General features: G+C 45.8%; 3 protein-coding genes across 3 annotated transcripts in view; 1 reads left to right on the top strand and 2 right to left on the bottom strand.

Annotated features, from left to right (window-relative positions):
* Positions 1-1,583: 1,583 nt before the first annotated feature.
* Positions 1,584-4,601, bottom strand: LOC306942163 (solute carrier family 12 member 7-like; the record flags this gene model as incomplete). The annotated part of the gene is made up of 1 exon (XM_079527912.1): positions 1,584-4,601. One exon carries the CDS (start codon positions 4,599-4,601, stop codon positions 1,584-1,586), a length of 3,018 nt encoding a protein of 1,005 aa, XP_079384038.1.
* A 2,559-nt stretch (positions 4,602-7,160) lies between these two features.
* On the bottom strand, positions 7,161-10,394 carry LOC306941880 (solute carrier family 12 member 7-like; the record flags this gene model as incomplete). Its single annotated transcript, XM_079527520.1, has 1 exon — positions 7,161-10,394. One exon carries the CDS (start codon positions 10,392-10,394, stop codon positions 7,161-7,163), a length of 3,234 nt encoding a protein of 1,077 aa, XP_079383646.1.
* Positions 10,395-11,973: 1,579 nt separating this feature from the next.
* Positions 11,974-20,004, top strand: part of dnajc17 (DnaJ (Hsp40) homolog, subfamily C, member 17) — a 59,943-nt gene continuing 51,912 nt past the window's right edge. The window contains exons 1-2 of the mRNA XM_079527913.1: positions 11,974-12,195; positions 19,001-19,070. Coding sequence (XP_079384039.1) covers positions 12,103-12,195; positions 19,001-19,070 — 163 coding nt within the window. The 5' untranslated portion in view covers positions 11,974-12,102. The remainder of the gene's footprint in view (positions 12,196-19,000; positions 19,071-20,004) is intronic.

Below are 20,004 nucleotides of genomic sequence, written 5' to 3'. Positions count from 1 at the left end.
AATACACATGATATTAGTATTTACAGATTAGTGGAAGGAATAGAAACCACTGATCACAATGTGATCTGCTATTTTCATTCGTTTGGGTCACAGGCGAATATCTAATTTAAAAAGTTTGGGAACCACTAGCACACTAGCACATACTGTAAGAGTTTCTTTCTCAAGGGAGTTGGCGTGCTGTTGCCCCCTCCAGATGAGAATGAAAGTGCAATGGGGGGGTATAGGGTAATACACAGGTGGTCCCCAGACCATTATTTCTTTTCATTTGTTTGTCAAAATACATTTACAATGATAATACCGGTAATACCCATTACCAACCGTATCTTTTTAACTCCGGTACTTCCACTGAGCTTCAGCACCCTGCGGAGGGTCAGACCCTCTGACTGAGTCTGAAGGACAAGACTCAGACTCTTAAAAGAAACTTTAAATATATATGTTTTTATAAATAATAACTCAAAATAAAGATTAGGCATCCGGGTGGATGTAACTACTGTTGTGGTCGTCTTTATCATTTTCACTTTTGTCATTTCGCAACTTTTGTTCATCCAAGTGATTGGAAAAAAATGTCTTTCTGCATTGTCTATATTTCGTGCTGTGTGTGTACAGTAGCTGTGAAGTGTACAGCAGGTGGGGTTATGTTGCACAATAAATAAATAAAAACTGGATTGTGGAGAAAGTACAGTAAGGAATGAGGACATGGGAATTGACTGAGAAGTCAAACAGAGAGACAGGCAGTGTTACAGAATGTCTCAGAACCCCCTGATGAGAGACCTTTTCAGACCAATTGTGTTTAATGCGTTTGGAATTGAATTAATTTAATTGATATGATTTGCAGGTACTAAACATACAGTATATATGCGTAACAATTGAATTGTACCACTGCCCCTTGCCAAACAGGTATGTGAAGCAATATTTCTATCATGATCATTGCAGTACTGGTACTGGTGAGGAGTAGTGACCCATGCTGACTGTGGGAGAGTTGATTCCATTCCGTTTGGAAATTCTCCCTTCCAGTTGGGAGATTCTCTGGACCAGGTGCACTCACATCTGTATGGCGAAGGGACATTTATAACACAGTGGCCACTGGGAAGAGAAAGATAGTAAAATAATTGGGGTAGAGTCGTTGCCCTTGGTGTGGTATGTATGTTGTAGGCAGCAACACAAGGCTAGACTTACTTGAAAGGGCTTCCACAACAGGAGCCCATCAGCCCGTCATGGTTGACTTGCTTGCTTATGAGAGTAAGAGCATGGTAGCATTGATTTCCTCATGGTTGTTGGTGGTGGCGGTGCCATGTCAAAATTCCGACCTCCCATAATTCCGAACTAACACTATCCCAAACCCTAACTTAACCATAACCTCACAGGAAGCCACGGGTGATTTGCAACCCTCAGCACAGGTCGCTTGAGGCAGCTCAAGCGACTGATCCGAGCATTCAGTAACCAAGATCTAAAGCTTTGTAAAAAGAGCAAAGCTCAAACAAATGACATAATGACTGATATTTTGACTGAACACGGCATGCATCAATGGCGATGGCCTGTTTGTGCATGGTGGGGAGCCATTGTGTGTGCTTCGGTTCCTTTTCCTAAGAGTAAATGGTAACGACCTCACGACCACCACCGCGAACCAAGAGGACCTGGTTGAGGCCCTCTAACAGAACCTCCAGGAACTCCATGTAGTTTGCATCACCTTCTCTGTCATTTGGCGGTCCGGGCATGTTAAGCAGGACCAGATGAGCTCCCTTGGACTTACTGACAACCAGCTCATTCAGCTTCACAGCTGAGTGCATCCAGCTAACATTTTTCTGGTTCGGTGTCTGGCTGAGGTCAGACACATCGACGTTGCCATTACGCTTGCGGTGGCTCTTCTCCTTTACGTGAACCTGCTCAGGAGTGGTCGTGCCCTTGATGGGCGCGGCGTGAGACCCCGTGTTTCTGTCATGGATCAGCTGGGCCTCTCTCTCCTGCTCCATCTTGGAGAGAGCCAAATTATTGAGCATCTGAGACCTTTGCTCCATCACGAGTGTCTTATCATAGGTGAAGGCTGAGATGTCACTGTCTGGCATTTCCACCACCTCCACTTGTGTGTCCAGTCGGAGGTGGTAGAGGAACATCTGTAGGTCCTTCTTCATTTTGATGGAGTTGTCATGCTCCTGGGCCACAGTGAAGACACGTATCTTGCATTTCCTCCATACCTTGTGCTGTCGGAGCAGGAAGGGAATCAGAATCATCATCCCTCCATCATGAACCACCCACCACACATCAATGGTACCTTCCCCCATACGGTCCTGGTTGGTAGGGAAACTGTCCACGTTCTTGGCTACAAGCAAGGCATGTTCGGCTGCTGTGGTCTCACGGACCGTTTCTATGAAGTTCTTCCAGGACTGGACTGAATTGGACTGCTTCCAGGTGGTAGGCCAGGCCATCAAGATTGAGTTGGGTTTCATCCCTCCCAGCCCGGATAACTGGATGAGGTGAGAGAAGCCTTCTCGTAAGTTGGAAGACACAACAACATGGCAGAAACCCTTGGTACATTCTGCTGTCATCGAGGACCTGATGTTCTGCTCAGCTTTCTTGGCCTCAGAGTACTTCTTGAGATAAGTTCCTTTCAGGACATTCCCCACTATAATCAAGCCTTTCCCTGCCTTCAACTGAGTGGTAAAGGACAGCAAGCGAGGATGTTTCACAACCAGATCTGTGTCCATGTTAAGTAGAACCAACAACTGAGGCCGCCAGTTTTTGGCATGTGGTGGTGACTCCTCAAGGTTTCTAAGAGCATAGCGTGCAGCATTAAGAGACATACCCCTGATCCCATCTCCCCACTCCGTCTCTGCCCCTCTGTATTCAATGTACTTGTAGATGAAGCTAGCGATGACCATGGCTATGATAGCGTAGACCCAAGAGGAAATGAACATGATTGCAAGACACAAACTCATACCAAGGAAGGACAAGGCCCAGTGGTAGTATTTGAAGCGTGGTCTCCAGTTGGGTGTGCTGAGCAGGGTCTGAATAGCACAGGCCAGGTTGACAAACATGTAACACATCAAGAAGAACATGGAGGTGATGGGAGCCACAACGTCCAGGGAGGCGATGAGGATGCCGAGCTCACAGATTCCTGCAGTCAACAGCAGTGCCCAGGTGGGCTCTCCATTAGCTTTACCATGGCCAAATACTTGTAGGAATGGTATTATTCCATCTCGAGCAATGGCCTGCAGCAGACGTGGGGCTCCGGTCAAACTTTGAAGCGCTGCCCCACAGCAGGAGAAAAAGGAGCCAATCACAATTACCCAAGGTGAGGGCCAGGACAGTGTGCCAATCACAAGGTTCCCTTTCACAGACTCACCAAACTTGTCTCGGAGAACAACACCCTCAATACAGGCACCAAACAGTACAACACAGCTGACGTAGATGCTGGAGGTAGTGGCGATAGCCAGGATGGTTCCGGTGGGGATGGACTTCTGGGCGTCTCGTAGATCCCCTGACCGGTTGGAACCAGCCATGATACCTGTGACGGAGGGGAAGTAGATACCGACCAGCAGGGTGAAGTAGGTGGCAATATCGTTTAACACATATGGCTTATAGATGTCCTTGGAGTTATCGGCTACCGAGGTAGACTCCAGGCGCCTGTTTTTTATCAGCATGCCCAGTGGACCATAGTTTGGCCACATGTTATCTGAGATGACCCCACTGGTCAGCCCGGGGATCCCCTGCAGCGTGGTCACTTTGTTGACATGGAAGTACTCGTCACAAGTGGCGTTGAGCTCCGGCCCTGAGCAGAACAGATTCCACAGCTCTGTGGTGACCGTCACATTGTTGATGATCTCTGTCTTCAGACACTTGTCGAAGTTATGGTTCTTCAACGTGCGATTCCCCAACAGGCAAACAGGGAATTCTGGAGGCTCAAAGGCGGACTTGATGACACCGGCATAGATAGCTAAGATGGATAGGATGACACAGGTGAGGAAGACCAAGGCCAGTTTGTTTACATACTTCATGCCGACATATACAACCAGAGACGTGAATACCAAAAAACAGGTGCCATAAACACGCATGTTATTCAACATGGCATCCACCTCGTCCTCCATACTCTCAGCCACAAAGATGGCCGACTTAGGCTCAATATAGATCAGCAAAACTTCTATAACACCCAATATGTACATAGCGCCAGCGAAGGTTGTTCCCAGGTAGAAAAGGAGGCCCACAGCTCCACCAAACTCTGGACCCAGAGATCTGGAGATCATATAGTAGGAACCTCCAGCCGGTACCATGCCATTAGTAGCAACGGCACTCATGGATATTGCAGTCAAGAAAGTACAGAGGCAACACAGGCACACCATGGCCAGAGACTCCACAATGCCTGCTGTGCCGACAATCCAGGGGAGACGCAAGAAGAGGATAACCCCCAGGATGTTCTGAAGGCAGGGCAGGTAGACACCCATGAAGGTGCCCATTTGAGGTTTCTTGATAGTTTTCTTTTTGCTTCCCTCATTTTCATCAGCCTCCTCATGTTCCTGAGCCCCCTGTGTGAGATTGGTGTAGTTTGACCATTTACTGAGAGATGAAACCATAGGTTTGCTGTCGATCTCTTCTTCAAAGAGGGCCATGTTCTTGACATCATAGTTGTCATAGACATCATTTGTGTTGTTTGTGTTGCATTCACCGATCGGCACAGCTACAAAGTTCTCGCTCATATCCCCTGTGTCTCCCTCTGTGTCTTGGGCCCTTGTTGCACGCATTCCCGGGGTAAAAACAGGCACGGCAGTTAAGCACTTGGTGGTACGCAAACATGAAGACGTTCTACCTGCCTTCTGTTTTACAGCTGATACAACACATTGTTGTATGTATATAGGCTCACCAGAGCTTTGGTCTGACAACACACACACCACATTGCCATTGCCATGCCTGCTTAACAATGCCAATTTGTGCATGCGCCCATGCAATATGTCCTGAATTTGGCACTGTATGCTTGGACATTTCTCTCTAGCCTGGGGAGCCAGGGCCCCTGGTTGTCCCAGGTACGATTCCAGGCCAGGTCAGAAATGTGTCGATGTGTGACCCTGAGCAATGATACCCCCAAATTGCTCCCTGAGCGCCGTAGAATCCAATGGCTGCTCACTGCTCCCATAGTTGCTATAGGATGGGTAAAACGTAGAGGACGAATTTCACCTAATGTGACAAAAAACACCCCAAAGGAGTGGTGTTCAATTATTGCTGCTATATTTCAATACAGTGAGATAAAGTCATAAATGGCATGACCAAGAGAATGACACACAGCAAATAGTCATTCAGGAATGTGTTCCCATTTGTCTACAGTACACCATAGTGGAGTGGGGACTATTCTGTTCAATTTCTGCTATATTTCAATAGTGACAGTGAGATAAAGTCATAAATAGCATGACCAAGAGAATGACACACAGCAAACAGTCAGTCAGGAATTTGTTCCCATTTGTCTGCATAGACTATTCGTCATTGGTCCAGTAAAAACATCCCAATTCAAATCACGACAATGTATAATAATAATAATAATAATAATAATAATAATAATAATAATAATAATAATAATAATAATAATAATAATAATTTATTGTAATTAATTTAAAAGGTAGGTGTATAGTCATTTTTGTTTTTATTATCTTGGCACAAAACCATTTGAGAACTGCTGCATTAGACAACATGAAAATTATGATTATGATGATGATGATGATGATGATGGTGGTGTATTTTTGAGAGGCGCTAACCCCTCCTATGGCAGCCATTAATCACAGACAGAGCACAGAACATTCGTTTGATACGTGTGAGACCTGGGAGTCACATGGTTTGACCAAACAGCTGTGTTTGAAATTGCTGATTGCTGTGTAGAGTATTCAATAGCAGGGATCTATCTCACCATTTCAAAATTTATTTTCTGTTTACTGAAGCCCGCTCTTTAGTAAACAGAACATACATTTTCAGGTCGGGATGCCAATTTCATTAAATCATGAGAGAACATATATGATACAGGATATCCAAAGCGCTGCAATGTTCAATTGTAAAATATATGATCAGACTACTTTCATCTGTGTTTAACCCTTATACATCCCTATATATACCTCTCCTCAGGTCTTTACCAGATTGATTTTGCTCTTCCTTGTATGGAGCACAATAGTTTGTCCACACGTATGCATATCGTACTGTTTGGGTGTAACTGTGTCAAAAAGTACTATAAAGGTGGTTGCACGCCGGCCGCGTTTTTCGGGAAACCGATGGAGAAACGCCGCTAAAAATCCGAATTCGCATCCGATTCGCGCCCGGTGTGTGGAGACCTTAACTGTGTAAAAAAGTGACAATTTAAATTACACACAGAAAAAAAAGAAGAAAAAAAGTCCTTCAAACTCTATTGGTAGCTCGTCCAACAGTTAGCTTCTCCAATTGCACCATTTGTCCAGATAATAAAATAAAGTACAAAACGTATCCATAGTACCCTTTTTAACGGCATGGATAGGTCATAGATAACTGATGCTAGGTCACTGGCCACATGAAATCCGAGATCCTCGTGAACCCTCGCCATGTGGATCTATAGGAATCCAGATGACCAGATGTTTTCTTTTCCCAGTTCAATTGGTATGGCACGACAACACTTCAGTATCTCCTAATTTCTCTTCATGCACTCATTTAACTGAATTAAAAAAACCACAGACAGCGCTCGTAGTTTCAGAGTTACGGGGCATTTTAGATCCCACTTTGAGTGGGTCTCTATGGGGGCAGTGTGCAAAGATCCCATTACTGGGACTGACGTAGGCGTTGCATAGCAACCCGGGCATGACTACAGGCTGGTGTGCAGGGCAGTCACTTCATATTGATATAAAGCGCTCATTTACGGGATTCCCAGTAATCGGCAGACAATGGTAATACTTTGATTTATGGGATTTCCAGAAAAACTGCAGTAGAAGAATTGAGCTGATCTGTTGCACCTACAATCAAGTACATGACGTCATAGGTGGGGGTGGAGTTTGGTAGACATACACACAAAGCCACATGTTGGAGCTGTTAGCGCCGCACAAAAACGGACTCTATTGTCTTTAGTGCAGATCTACTTGCTTTGGAGTCCTATAGATTCCCGATGTCACAGGCTGGTTACATGAAGTCCAAGATCCACATAATCTAATAATCTCCTGGTTATTTTCCTAAGAGTAGATGGTAATGACCTCACGACCACCACCCCGGACCAAAAGGACCCTGTTGAGGCCCTCTAGAAGAACCTCCAGGAACTCCATGTAGTTTGCGTCACCTTCTTTGTCCTTAGGTGGACCAGGCATATTGAGCAGGACAAGATGAGCTCCCTGGGACTTATTTACAACCACTTGGTTCAGCTTCACAGCTGTGTGCATACGACGGACATTTTTCTGGTTTGGTTTGTGGTTGAATAATTCACTTACAGGCACACTGGCATTAGACTCGCGGTGGCGAGGGCGTTCGCTCTTATCCTTGGTCCAGGTCATGTGGACCAGCTCAGGCGTAGTCTTGGCCTTGTCGTGGCGTGAAGACTGAGGTGCTATGTTCCTGTCATGGATCCACTGAGCCTCTCTCCCCCGCTCCGCCCTGGACAGCTGCATCTTTTTGAGCATTTGAGACCGTTGCTCCATCTCAAGTGTCTTCTCATAGGTGAAGGCTGAGATGTCATTGTCGTGCATCTCCATCACCTCCACCTCTGCCTCCAGTCGGAGGTGGTAGAGGAACATCTGGAGGTCCTTCTTCATTTGCTCGGAGTTGTCCTCCATCTGGGCAACGGTGAAGACACGCATTTTGCATTTCCTCCACACCTTGTGCTGTCGGAGTAGAAAGGGCAGCAGCATCAGCATCCCTCCATCATGAACCACCCACCACACATCAATGGTACCCTCCCCGAGACGATCTTGGTTGGTAGGGAAATTATCGACATTCTTGGCCACAAGCAAGGCCTGATGAGCCACTGTGGTCTCACGTACGGTTTCTATGAAGTTCTTCCAGGACTGCGAGTGGTTGGGCTGCTTCCAGGTGGCAGGCCAGGCCATCAGCACCGAGTTGTGCTTCATCCCTCCCAGCCCGGCTGACTGGATGAGGAGGGAGAATCCATCGCGCAGGTTGGAGGACACCACAACGTGACAGAAACCCTTGGTATGTTCCGCTTTTATGCATGTTTTGACATTCTGCTCAGCCTTCTTGGCCTCTGTTTCCTTCTTGAGATAACTTCCTTTCAGAACACTCCCCACTATAGTCAGACCTTTCCCTGCCTTCAACTGACTGGTAAAGGACAGCAGGCGAGGGTGTTTTACAGACAATTCCGAGTCCAAGTTAAGTAGCACCAACATCTGAGGCCGCCAGTTTTTGATATGTGGTGGTGACTCCTCAAGGCAAATAAGAGCATAGTGTGCAGCATTAAGGGACAAACTTCTGATCCCATCTCCCCACTCCTTCTCTGCCCCTCTGTATTCGATGTACTTGTAGATGAAGCCAGCGACGACCATGGCTATGATAGCGTAGGACCATGAGGACATGAACATGATTGCAAGACACAAGCTCATACCAAGGAAGGACAGGGCCCAGTGGTAGTATTTGAAGCGTGGTCTCCAGTTGGGTGTGCGGAGCAGGGTCTGAAGAGCACAGGCCAGGTTGACAAACAAGTAACATATTAGGGTGAACATGGCGAGGATGGGAGCGACAGCATCCACGGAGGCGATGAGAATGCCAATCTCACAGATTCCTGCTGTCAACAGCAGAGCCCAGGTGGGCTCCCCATTAGCTTTACCATGGCCGAACACCTGTAGGAATGGTATTATGCCATCTCGTGCAATGGCCTGCAGCAGACGTGGAGCTCCGATCAAATTCTGAAGCGCTGCCCCACAGCTAGCGAAGAAGGAGCCAATCACAATCACCCACGGAGAGGGCCAGGAGAGTGTAGCAATCACAAGGTTCTTTTTCACAGAGTCACCAAACTTATCTCGGAGCACGACGCCCTCAATGCAGGAACTAAACAGCACAACACAGAGGAGATAGATGCAGGAGGTGGTGCCGACAGCCAAGAGGGTTCCGATGGGGATGGACTTCTGGGCATCTTTCAGATCCCCTGATCGGTTGGAACCAGCCGTGATACCTGTAACAGAGGGGAAGTAGATACCGACCAGCAGGGTGAAGTAGGTGGTGATGTCGCTCACCACGTATGGCTTGTAGATGTCCTTGGAGTTATCATTTACCGGGTTAGATGGCACGAGCCTTCTCTCTATGAGCATGTGCAGTGGACCATAGTTGGGCCACATGTTATCTGAGATGGCCCCACTGGTCAGCCCAGGGATCCCCTGCAGCGTGGTCACTTCGTTGACATGGAAGTACTCATCACAGGCGGCGTTGAGCTCCGGACCTGAGCAGAACAGATTCCACAGCTCTGTGGTGACCGTCACATTGTTGATGATCGCTGTCTTCAGACACTTGTCGAAGTTATGGTTCTGCAACGTGCGATTACCCAACAGGCAAACGGGGAAGTCAGGAGGCTGAAATGCGGACTTGATGGCACCGGCGAAAATAGACAAAATTGATACCATGACACAGGCAAGAAAGACCAATGCAAGTTTGTTTACGTACCTCACGCCAATAAATGTAACCAGGGCCATGAGTGTCAAAGAACAGGTGCCATAAATGCGCATGTTATTCAGCAAGGCATCGAAGATGGCCGCCTTAGGAATTATGTAGGTCAGCAAAACCTCTATAGAACCCAATATGGACAAAGAGCCACCAAATGTTGTGGCCAGGTAGAAACATAGGCCCACAGCCCCTCCAAACTCTGGACCCAGAGATCTGGAGATCATATAATAGGAGCCTCCAGCGGGTACCACGCCATTAGTAGCAATTGCACTCATGGATATGGTCGTCAAGAAGGTACAAAGGCAGCACATGCACACTATGGCCAGGGAATGAATGATGCCTGCCGTGCCTACAATCCAGGGAAGACGCAGGAAGAGCATGACCCCCAGGATGTTCTGGAGGCAGGGCAGGTAGACACCCATGAAGGTCCCCATTTGAGGGCTCTTGACAATATTCTTTTTGTGTCCTTTGTCTTCATCTGTGTCCTTATGTTCCTCCGCCCCCTCGCTCACGTTCACCAGTTTATATAGGAGAGATGAAACCATAGGGTTGCTGTCCATTTCCTCTTCGAAGAGAGCCATATTCTTGCCGTCGTAGTTGCTGTTGTTTCCCATCTCAATGTCAGTGTTGTTGATAACGGGGTTGCATTCACTGATCGGCACGACAACAGTCTCGCTCATATTCCCATCATCGTCCTGGGACTTCATCACACTACTGTCAGTGTTGTTGATAACGGGGTTGCATTCATCGATCGGCACGACCACAGTCTCGCTCATTTTCCCATCATCGTCCTGGGACTTCATCGCACTACATAGGGCGAAAGCAGGGACTACAGTTCAACACGGGGGGCCAAAACCCTATAGAGTGATGGCAGGGAAACATTATGCCTTCACATTTTATATAGGCTGCACTGAGGTTTGTTCTGATGTCACACAACACAAACCATTGCCATGCACCTCACCATGATTGATCTAATTTTGGCATTGTATACTTTTATGTTAGATGTTCTCATTTGCATACACTTTCCTCTTACGAAATGACAGTGAGTCTGAAGATCATGGGCCGAAATGTTACCAAAATGACATGCCCTGAGGCCACCTTGATGCAATGATGCCTCACCCACACACTGCCACGTGAGGGCTGAGAGCATGTAATGAATAAATTCCAATACATTATTTTGCCTCACAGCTAGACGGTCCTGGGTTCGATTCTCACAGAGGATGCTGTGGGCGCCGGAGCGTGTTATCTCCTCTGCGTCATCAGTGCCCATACCCTAGGGGGGGTTGGCGCGCCTGCATCATCATACATAACATTCCGTGCTCAGCCAATCAAATCAACACGTTCGTGGTACACAGACACACAAAGCTATAGGGCCCCTCAAAAAATGAAAAAGGGGGAAAATAAATCACACCTGTGTGAAGTGAGGGGCGCTCTTATCATTATACATCATCATACATCATCTCATGAACAACTGAATTTATGTGATTGGTTGGTTAAATTTACATCATATTTGGCGGACATTTGACCTAATTTCTCCTTTCATTGTCAATGGCAAATATGAGACATGGGGGCAAGATTTAGCAGACAATATTTGACCTAATTTCTCCTTTCATTGTCAATGACAAATATTGAGACGTGTGAGGACTGAGGACAAAAGCTGCATAGGAGGCCTCAAAAAGTCACACCCGTGTGAAGTGAGGGGTGCTCTGATCATTGTACATCATCATGCATCATCTCATACTGGCCAATCAAAATGCCTGTTGCCTGTTGCCACAAACTTACGTCATATTTGGCGGACATTTGACCTAATTTCTCCTTTCATTGTCGATGGCAAATATGAGACGTGTAGGGACAATTTTCCCTTCATTGTCAATGGCATTTAATGTTTGTGGGGACAAAAGCTGTATATAGGAGGGGCTCAAAAACTAGTAAAAAATACATTATTTTATGAATTAAAGCGTATTTATTTATTTCACTGATTATTTCAGTTGATAGTTTATATATAAATCATATTAAATTCTGTCGACTTTGACAATTTAAATAATTATTGTATTTGATAGCTTTCCTGCCTTGGCATTTGGCCTTTGTGCCCTCAGAAAAAAGGAACAAGTCTATTAAAAGGCCATAGGATAGGCTACTCAGACAGTTCAATTTAATAAACAACACTCTTTAGTGTTTACTATCTGTGTAAGATAATTGGTAATTTGGTGTGAAAACACACATATTTTAACGTAAACGATCCTAAATCCTAAACTGCTACATCGTGTCAGGCCAATGAGGCGTACGCCGCGTACTACGTATATATTGTATTATGTAATATGTCCATAAACCATAAATGCAACGAGACGACTACATCTCCCAACATACACTGCGTGAGGAAGCCAATAAAGAATATCCGGTTCAAAGGACAAGACGTCAAACTCATGCACCCTGCTACAACAAACATTAAGTGGAAACGTAAACACTGCGTTGTATCCTATTCCTATTGTGTTTTCTGTTTATTTGGGGGAAATGGCAGAGAAAATGTCTAAAAAAACAAAGGAGCTCCTCCAGACGGACTTGTATGGTTTACTTGATATCGCAAGCACTGCTACATCGAAAGAGGTGGGTTAATAATAGAAAACGTGAACTTGCTTTTACACATGACTTTCTAATTAGGCTATAGTATTAGTATGCTTGAGTTTTTGCAAGTATAACGTTGTCATAACGTGTGTGTGTGTGTGTGTGTGTGTGAGTGAGACTGTGTGTGTGAGAGAGAGAGAGTGAGAGAGTGAGAGTGTGAGAGTGTGAGAGTGTGAGTGAGTGAGTGAGTGAGAGAGAGAGTCGAGAAGCAGGCTACATGTGCTGGTGTGCTGCTGTTATGGGGGTTTGCAGTGGGTCACGGTGCATGTTTAAGAAGATTAATTTAATATATTTTTGTATAATTTGACGCATTTGTACGTATTAAGTTACGAACTCTGAAATGAAATGTCAGTGAATATTGTCAAAGAACATTAGTGACTAACTACAGAGGCTATGTAAGGTTGGAATGGATTGTGATGTCCACAAATGTCCACAAGGTCGCGCCATTGTACCACCGCTGCAGACAGTTTTTGACTTGGATGTTCAATCTCAAAGTGGGGAACCAGTTTTACAACATCCATTCATTTCTGAATGCATGTGTGATTTAGATTTTGGATGACGTATATTCAATATAAAGCCGTGCATTTGATTCTGCACGTTTATTGGTATAAAAGAGTGGGTGAAATTCTTTAGTGCAACACACGTTATAGTGTGTAATCATACTAAGTCGGTTGTTAATGCTTGTCTTGTTAAACATGAAAATTAATTTACAAAATTATAGGATGAAAGATCTGCCTAGTCAAGTATTGAATGTATTTATATGCCTTTGCCTAATTGAAACAGAATGCGCCTTGGATAACATGGATTCTGAATTTACTCTGGGAAGATCTAACCCTCTCTATCTAATTTTCCCACCCCAGAGCCATTCACCAAAGCCCAATCCAGACATTTCCCAAAGACCACCGCTTCCACCTCACAATTTCCAGTTTCTTGAATCTGCAGGCCAGAAGGGAAATTAAAATCACTGCCAAAATGAGGGAAAAAGTTAATTTCTTAATTGGATTTCAAAGTCCCATCCGCCTCAGAGGAGCATGCTTGAGGAAGTTAGTGGTTGTGGCTTTGGCAGAAACAAAGTCTCCAAAATGTGGAAGGACTAGCTCTGTGAGGTCTGTTGATGGTCGAGAGAGATAGTAAAGCTTTCCTGTGTACAGTGCACCAGGCTTTGGGAGGACCCAAACTAATTAACTCATTAAAACCGGGAAAGCATCTCTGTGTCATCTTAGATTTTAGCTATAGCACATTGGTTGGTATATAGCAGATCTACAAGCTCATAGCCTCTGAGCTTGTATATTTTTGAGGGTCCTATATACAGCTTTTGTCCCCATACGTCTCAATATTTGCCATTGACAATAAAAGGAGAAATTAGGTCAAATGTCCGCTAAATCTTGTCCCCACACGTCTCATATTTGCCATTGACAATGAAAGGAAAAATTAGGTAAAATGTCCACCAAATATGACGTAAATTTAACCAACCAATCACATAAATTCCGTCACTTCACACAGGTGTGATTTTTATTATTATAATATTCTTTACAATTCTTGAAATGTTTTGCAACTCTTTGATTATATATATTTTTAATGCAAACATTTTTAACTCCTCTTTCCTTCTGGGTGTCCCTGGAACAAACTATTTTGAGAGGGGGCTCCATGGCCAAATACATATAATCTTGGGGTTTGAGCACAACTGATATAGCAACAAAGGTTTTTCAGAAAACTTTTGGAATTTAGAAGACATTCTTAGACTCGGCATCACTCAAGTCTTAATGGGTTAACTCTAGGAAGACAGATGTCATCGCATCGGCTACTTAGTCCCAGTTGTTGGGCCCGATGCTCCACCACCAATGTTGTTTATCACTGAAAGAGGAAGGGGCTCTTCCCAAAGTATGTTTATGTGGGCTTAGCCGCAGCTTGTAAAGCATTACCCTGACGTAGGAAGTTTGTCTCCCGCTACTAGTCCTGGTTCCAGTTAGCATCTCTCACTGAGTGTTATCGCTGCTATTGACATTCCTCTTAAGCTCGGCTGGCTGAGAAATAGCCAGGGAAGCCGGCAGGCCAGAAGAACCCAATCCTTAGTGTAAATGAACATGGACAGCTGGGGGTTTGCTCTGTCCTTGTTTTGACTGACGTAGCTGATTTAAAGGCCAGGAAGTCGTTTGCAGAGCCACGCTCATGTATGTCAGCAGGTAATAATAATATTAGCCCAAAGTAGGTGTTTTACCTACCACAGATTGCACGCTGAACATAATGTCAACAACCAAGACCACACAACATTTCTTGTGGTTTGTTCAACTTCTTTAAACGGAAACGAGGCACAGAGCAGCCATACCTGCTGTGACATTGTAATGCTTTATGTGGATGATGTGGTAACTGTCTGCATGCAGCTAATGGGCTATGTGCAGACAGAACCGTTATCATGGCTCATGGTTTCCAAAGCAGTGAGTGTGAATTTGTTAGCAGACATTCTTGCTGCTCTTCTGGCAATAGCAACTACCTTGAAGTTTCATGTCCGGAGAGTGCGCAGAGCCGCAGACGTAACGATGGATAAGATCTCCATTTATCTGGCAACGCAAGACTAGCTTATGGGTTACATGAAGACAGAACTGTTAGCATGACTTATTCAGAACCCCTTCCTTCTTTCTGTGAGTTCGTTCTTCATGTCTAGCCAACTGACTGCTTATAGGCGAGTATATGCCATGCCATGCCATGCCATGCCATGCCATGCCATGCCATGCCATGCCATGCCATGCCATGCCATGCCATGCTGGCTGACTTTGTTTTGTCTGAATGCCAGCCATCCTGGAAGCAGGATGGCTCCATGACAGAGCAGGCAGCTAATCATCTACAGTGGCCAGGGGCCCCTGACTGGTCTGGCTGCTGTACAGGGCCCATGTCAGGTCTTCACTGTGGCTGCTGTACAAGGCCCCTGCCGGTGCTGCACCATGGCTGCTGTACAGGGCCCATGTCAGGTCTTCACTGTGGCTGCTGTACAAGGCCCCTGCTGGTGCTGCACCATGGCTGCTGTACAGGGCCCATGTCAGGGCTGCACAGGGCCCCTGCCAGAGAAGGGCATAGAGTTGATACTGGGGGAGATTTGTGTGGTGGCACAGAGCCTGTTCTCCACCAGACACCAATCATTAGGCTACTGTTTGCATGCTGGTAGAAGGTTGGAACTTCCTTCAGCACTTGTTTCTTCAATTCCTCTTCCCTCAAACCGAGTTAGGCAAAGAGGTTTAACAGACACAGAAAGCCGGGGACACATGGCCAGAGTTAAGCAGCATATATGCCATTGGAATGAGAAGAAATGGAACAATTAGAAGTAAACAGGCTTCATAGATTCTTGCTGTGTAGGCCTGCAGATTGTAGCCAAGCACTATCTTAACGCTGCAGCATATTCCTACTGTAGGTCATTAAGATTTTTTTACATCACTAGTAAGAACTTCGGCAGAAAAGAAAAAAATATATATTAAGAACTTTGGCAGTGACTTTCAGAACTTTGTTTGATAGTTCTTACAGCTCTGCCCTCTATGCCCTGTCCCCTTCCCTCAAAACAAGCAAACCACTGGCTTCCTTTAAAACCGGTCTGAAAATTCACTGTCAAAATGTCAAAATCATTGTCAGCGGGTCAAAAGGAGAGAAGGTGATGGCCCAACCTCCTTATTATATACCCCCCTCCGATTGATATATGTGTAATTCGATTTATTTGTATTTCATAGTTATCAGGTCTTTTTTCGGTGCCATCCTTTTAGACCAATGTGCTTTTACTGCACCATGTACTGTTTGCATTTTCTATTGTCCAATAAAATAATCAATCAATCAATCTTCCAAGACTTTCCAACTTGCCAAGCAAAGTTCTGACCAAACATTGTGTGTGATTGGTCAGATAATCGATTTGATTTATTTTTGCTTTTTGTCCACAATCTGTCAGCAACGTATCATGTACTGTTTTGATGAGCGACTACAAATAATTCATTGTTGCTTTGTTTTTGGCATCGTTTGGAGTATGTTGCAGCCGAGTCTACTCTCTTCCTCGGTCTCTCCCTCTCGTCTCTCCTAACTGATTCAGGACCAACTTTAAAACCTCATGCAGCGCTGCTCATAGATAATCGCTTACAGTTAGTGATTCCTACTTGTTTGGCCTATAGGGAGAACATGCTACTTGACCTGAGACCCCCACCTCCCTTAATTATATACTAAGCTCTTCCAAAGTTGAACCGCTTTGCCTTCCAGTTTGAAGAGGTCACCGGCCTCCTCCTCAGCATTTGGGTTTGCGTGTGTTGCGTGGGAGCAATCATCCATTATTGAAATAATCAGGGGAGTGCTTGCCATTTAACAGGAGAGATGCGAGACTTTAAGAGGCTAGATCAGGCATTTTTTAGGGGCGTGGGGTTGTGGTGGTGATGACGAGGAGAGGGGGGTCGAATGGCAGGAAAGGGCGAGGTACATATTAGAAAGTAGTACGGTATACAGCTGTAGTAACAAACCTGAAAGATGTGCACCTTATGTCTGGATGTTAACTTGTATCTTCTCTGACTATGAATCCAGCACGTAGGAGATGTCACAGAGAGAGTCTAGTTGAGTGACACCGTCACAGCCACGGTCCACCAGAACACAGTCGGTGACAGCTCAGTCGGCCGTAAATTCCCTCCCAACATCTGCTGTATTTATGACTGACGTGGACTGGAGACATGTTTATCATGTCAGTGGTGCTTTCTGGCTGAAGGAGACCAGGGGATGAGGACAACGTGTGTGAATTAAGGGTGCTGTTTGACTTTAAGTTTTTCTTGCGCCTTTGTTTTTCTCGTCTCTGGCCATCGAAACGGCGGATTGGCTGTATAGAAAAAGGAGCTAGCTCTCCACACCTTGTCACCAACTGTTCACTTGTTATAACCAAGCTTAGCTTGGCCAGACACCTGCACACGCAAGCAACCCCGCGTACGCACCCCGCATAAGAGGGTGCGTACGCGTACAGGACATTCACATGAGCACGCAACAGGTCAAATATATGTTGCATGACATTGTACTGTACCTTTTTTGCTTCCTTTGTCCCATTTCCTAGTCAAAACCCACAGGGGAGACTTGGAGAAAGTCCTGGCGAGGAAGAGAGGAGTAAATAACGAAAGACAGCGCAGAGTTCATGTATAGTGACTAGTGAGGGGGTGGGGGAGGTGGCGGCAGGCCCGGTCCAGTACAGTACCAGCAAGTATTTGTGCTTGGCGTAAGGTTGACAGCCCTGCGTGTCGGTACGGAGTTGTAGGAAGACCCTGTGTGCCAAGCAGAAAGCATACTGATTGATTGAAGCGCCTAATGTGTGTTTAGCTTCCCCCAGCAATGTACTGCATTAAGATTCACATTCTGGAACTATACAGAGAGACACACGTGAGAGGACAACGCTTCCACCGAGTTGAAGGAAGGAGTTGTGACGTTAAGGGAGTGACGTTGTGAGGCCTCCTTCCTCCCCAGAGCGCTTTCTTGCTCTCTCAGATATTCACGGTGCAGAGGCCTCACTCTACCACTTCAGGCATCAGGCGTAGCGTGCCTGAACTTTACTATCATGGAGACTCACTGGGGTCACTGTTAAAAAGCCTCAGACACTGATGGATTACCCTGTTCTCCCCAGTTCACTTACTGCCATGTTTTTTCCCCCCAGTCAGTCTGCTCTGTTTGCTTTGGCCGGCATTCCACAGATACAATAGTGCAAAACAACACACAGGGAAACGTTGCATATATGCCAGAGGACACGGCGTCCAATGCAAACGTTTCCCAGACATGAGGAAAAGGAGCTCCCGGTTTCTACCCTCCCTCTCTCTCTCTCTCTCTCTCTCTCTCTCTCTCTCTCTCTCTGGGTCTCAGCAAGACGGACAGGAGATTGATTTGCGCTGTGGGTGAAGAGGTGAAACCATGCATGTGGCTGATTAAGACTGTTGTGTGAGTGTGTGTGTGTGTCATACGTGGCCCCAGCAGTAGTGTGAAGAGCCCCCCCCCCCCCCCTTGTCTCTTTCATTCGTGGGGAGTAAAGATGTAATGAAAACCACCTTGTCATTAACTGGTCCCAAGAAGAATGGTTAACATTCCACGCAGTGACCCAGAGTTAAAAAAAAAATCTTTAAAACATTTTCTTTTCTCCTGACAGAAACCTCACATGACATTACAATGCTCCAAAGTATTGTTTCTTTTCTTTAGTTTGGCTCCAAGCCTAAGATATTAATCGCTGCCTTCCCAATTTTGTGATGGACAATGGTGTACTGTTTGTGTATGTTATACATTTTTTTTTGCCTTTTTATAAAACCCTCCTATAATACTCGACTGCCAACTCAGGCCAGATTTATCTTGCAAATTGCCGATTGCTCTCGTGGATTTCATGGAATTCTTGTGAGGGTAATTCATAGTGCCTTATGCGCAATGGTGGTTAGGTGCCATTTACATTTTGACAGGAAGACGCAAAGCAGAGGATGTGCTAAGGTGTTGATTTGGTCCAAGTGATACAGTCACTGGTTCTCTGTTCAAGGCAGACCGCATTTCTAGCCGTAGCGTGATCATATCAAAAGTTTACCATTTTTGTTTTTACCATCGTTTCTATGGGACCATCAATTTTATGCACGCTTCATACTTCTGCGCCAAGGATTGCATGATAAAGAGTAATTGGTACTGAAAGTAAGAATTTATTATTTTGCGTCGCCAAGAATCGTGCCTCAGCAGCCAAAGGCATATTTTTTTTGTTTTTTCATGTGAAGGCAGCGATTTCCCTCGTTTAATGCTTAAATCTATGTAACCCTCTTTTGTCTCACAGATCAAGAAAGCATATCGAAAGAAAGCCTTGACATGCCATCCAGACAAGAACCCAGACAACCCCAAAGCAGGTGAGTCAGCAAATAAATGTATTTCAATAAAAAAACAATATCTTCTGTTCTCACTGTCGCGTTATACCTCACCAAAATGTGCTACATCGCCATGGATGCCGTTTTGCTTACATCATACTTGGGGTGGTCGCGACCGAGTTTCCGACCTCGCGAGTATGGTGCAAGATTATGACCACCCTGTGGTCTAAAGCATATAACCTTCAGAAAAGACAGACTTATCAGACAACAGGCAGCCACATTTTATCCAAACAAGTGGCTGTTTTCTGCTACCAGTCCTGCTGTGACTAAGAGGCCCAACCAGACCGAGCACCACTATCGCTGTCAGCGGCTCCTCTCTTTAAAACCTCCTTGGCTTCCTGTCTGAATGCATCTGAGGGCCTGTCGCCAACCAACATGTCCGCAATTAGACCAGGAAATTCCAATATAGTTTTTTTTTCTTGTCACGGGAGGGGGGGGGGGGGGGGACGCACCTTGGACAAAAAGACTGGTCGTGTTTTCAAGTGAGGTTTGTGCGGTTGCTGGACGGTTCAGACAATTCCTGATTATTTCAGGAAGAAAAAATGCTGGTGGAATGAGTGGGTAATGGTTGGGGTGGGGGGAGGGGGGGGATAATAGAAAAGCAGGGGGTCGGTTTCCCAGAAATGGAAAAGTCGTGGTTTGGAGGGCCTCACTCTAACTTGCACATGGACGGATTTAGACCCTCTTGCACGAGAGCAAGGCGAGCATTGGGATCCGTGCCCCCCCCCCCCCCCCCCCCATGCAAGCACATAAGAGGTAAGGTGGGGGTCATGACTCTCAATCTTCTCTCTCTCTCACACACACACACACACACACACACACACACACACACACACACCCCTCCACATCACCCCCCCCTCCCCCCATGTTGTGACACTTTGAGCTGCCTAGTGGCCACGGCATGTCTGCCCAGTTG

This window comes from Electrona antarctica (assembly GCF_951216825.1).
Source record: "Electrona antarctica genome assembly, chromosome: 18".
Lineage (NCBI taxonomy): Eukaryota > Metazoa > Chordata > Actinopteri > Myctophiformes > Myctophidae > Electrona > Electrona antarctica.
The sequence above is the reverse complement of the archived record's forward strand: the minus strand, read 5'-3'. Positions and strand labels throughout refer to the sequence as shown.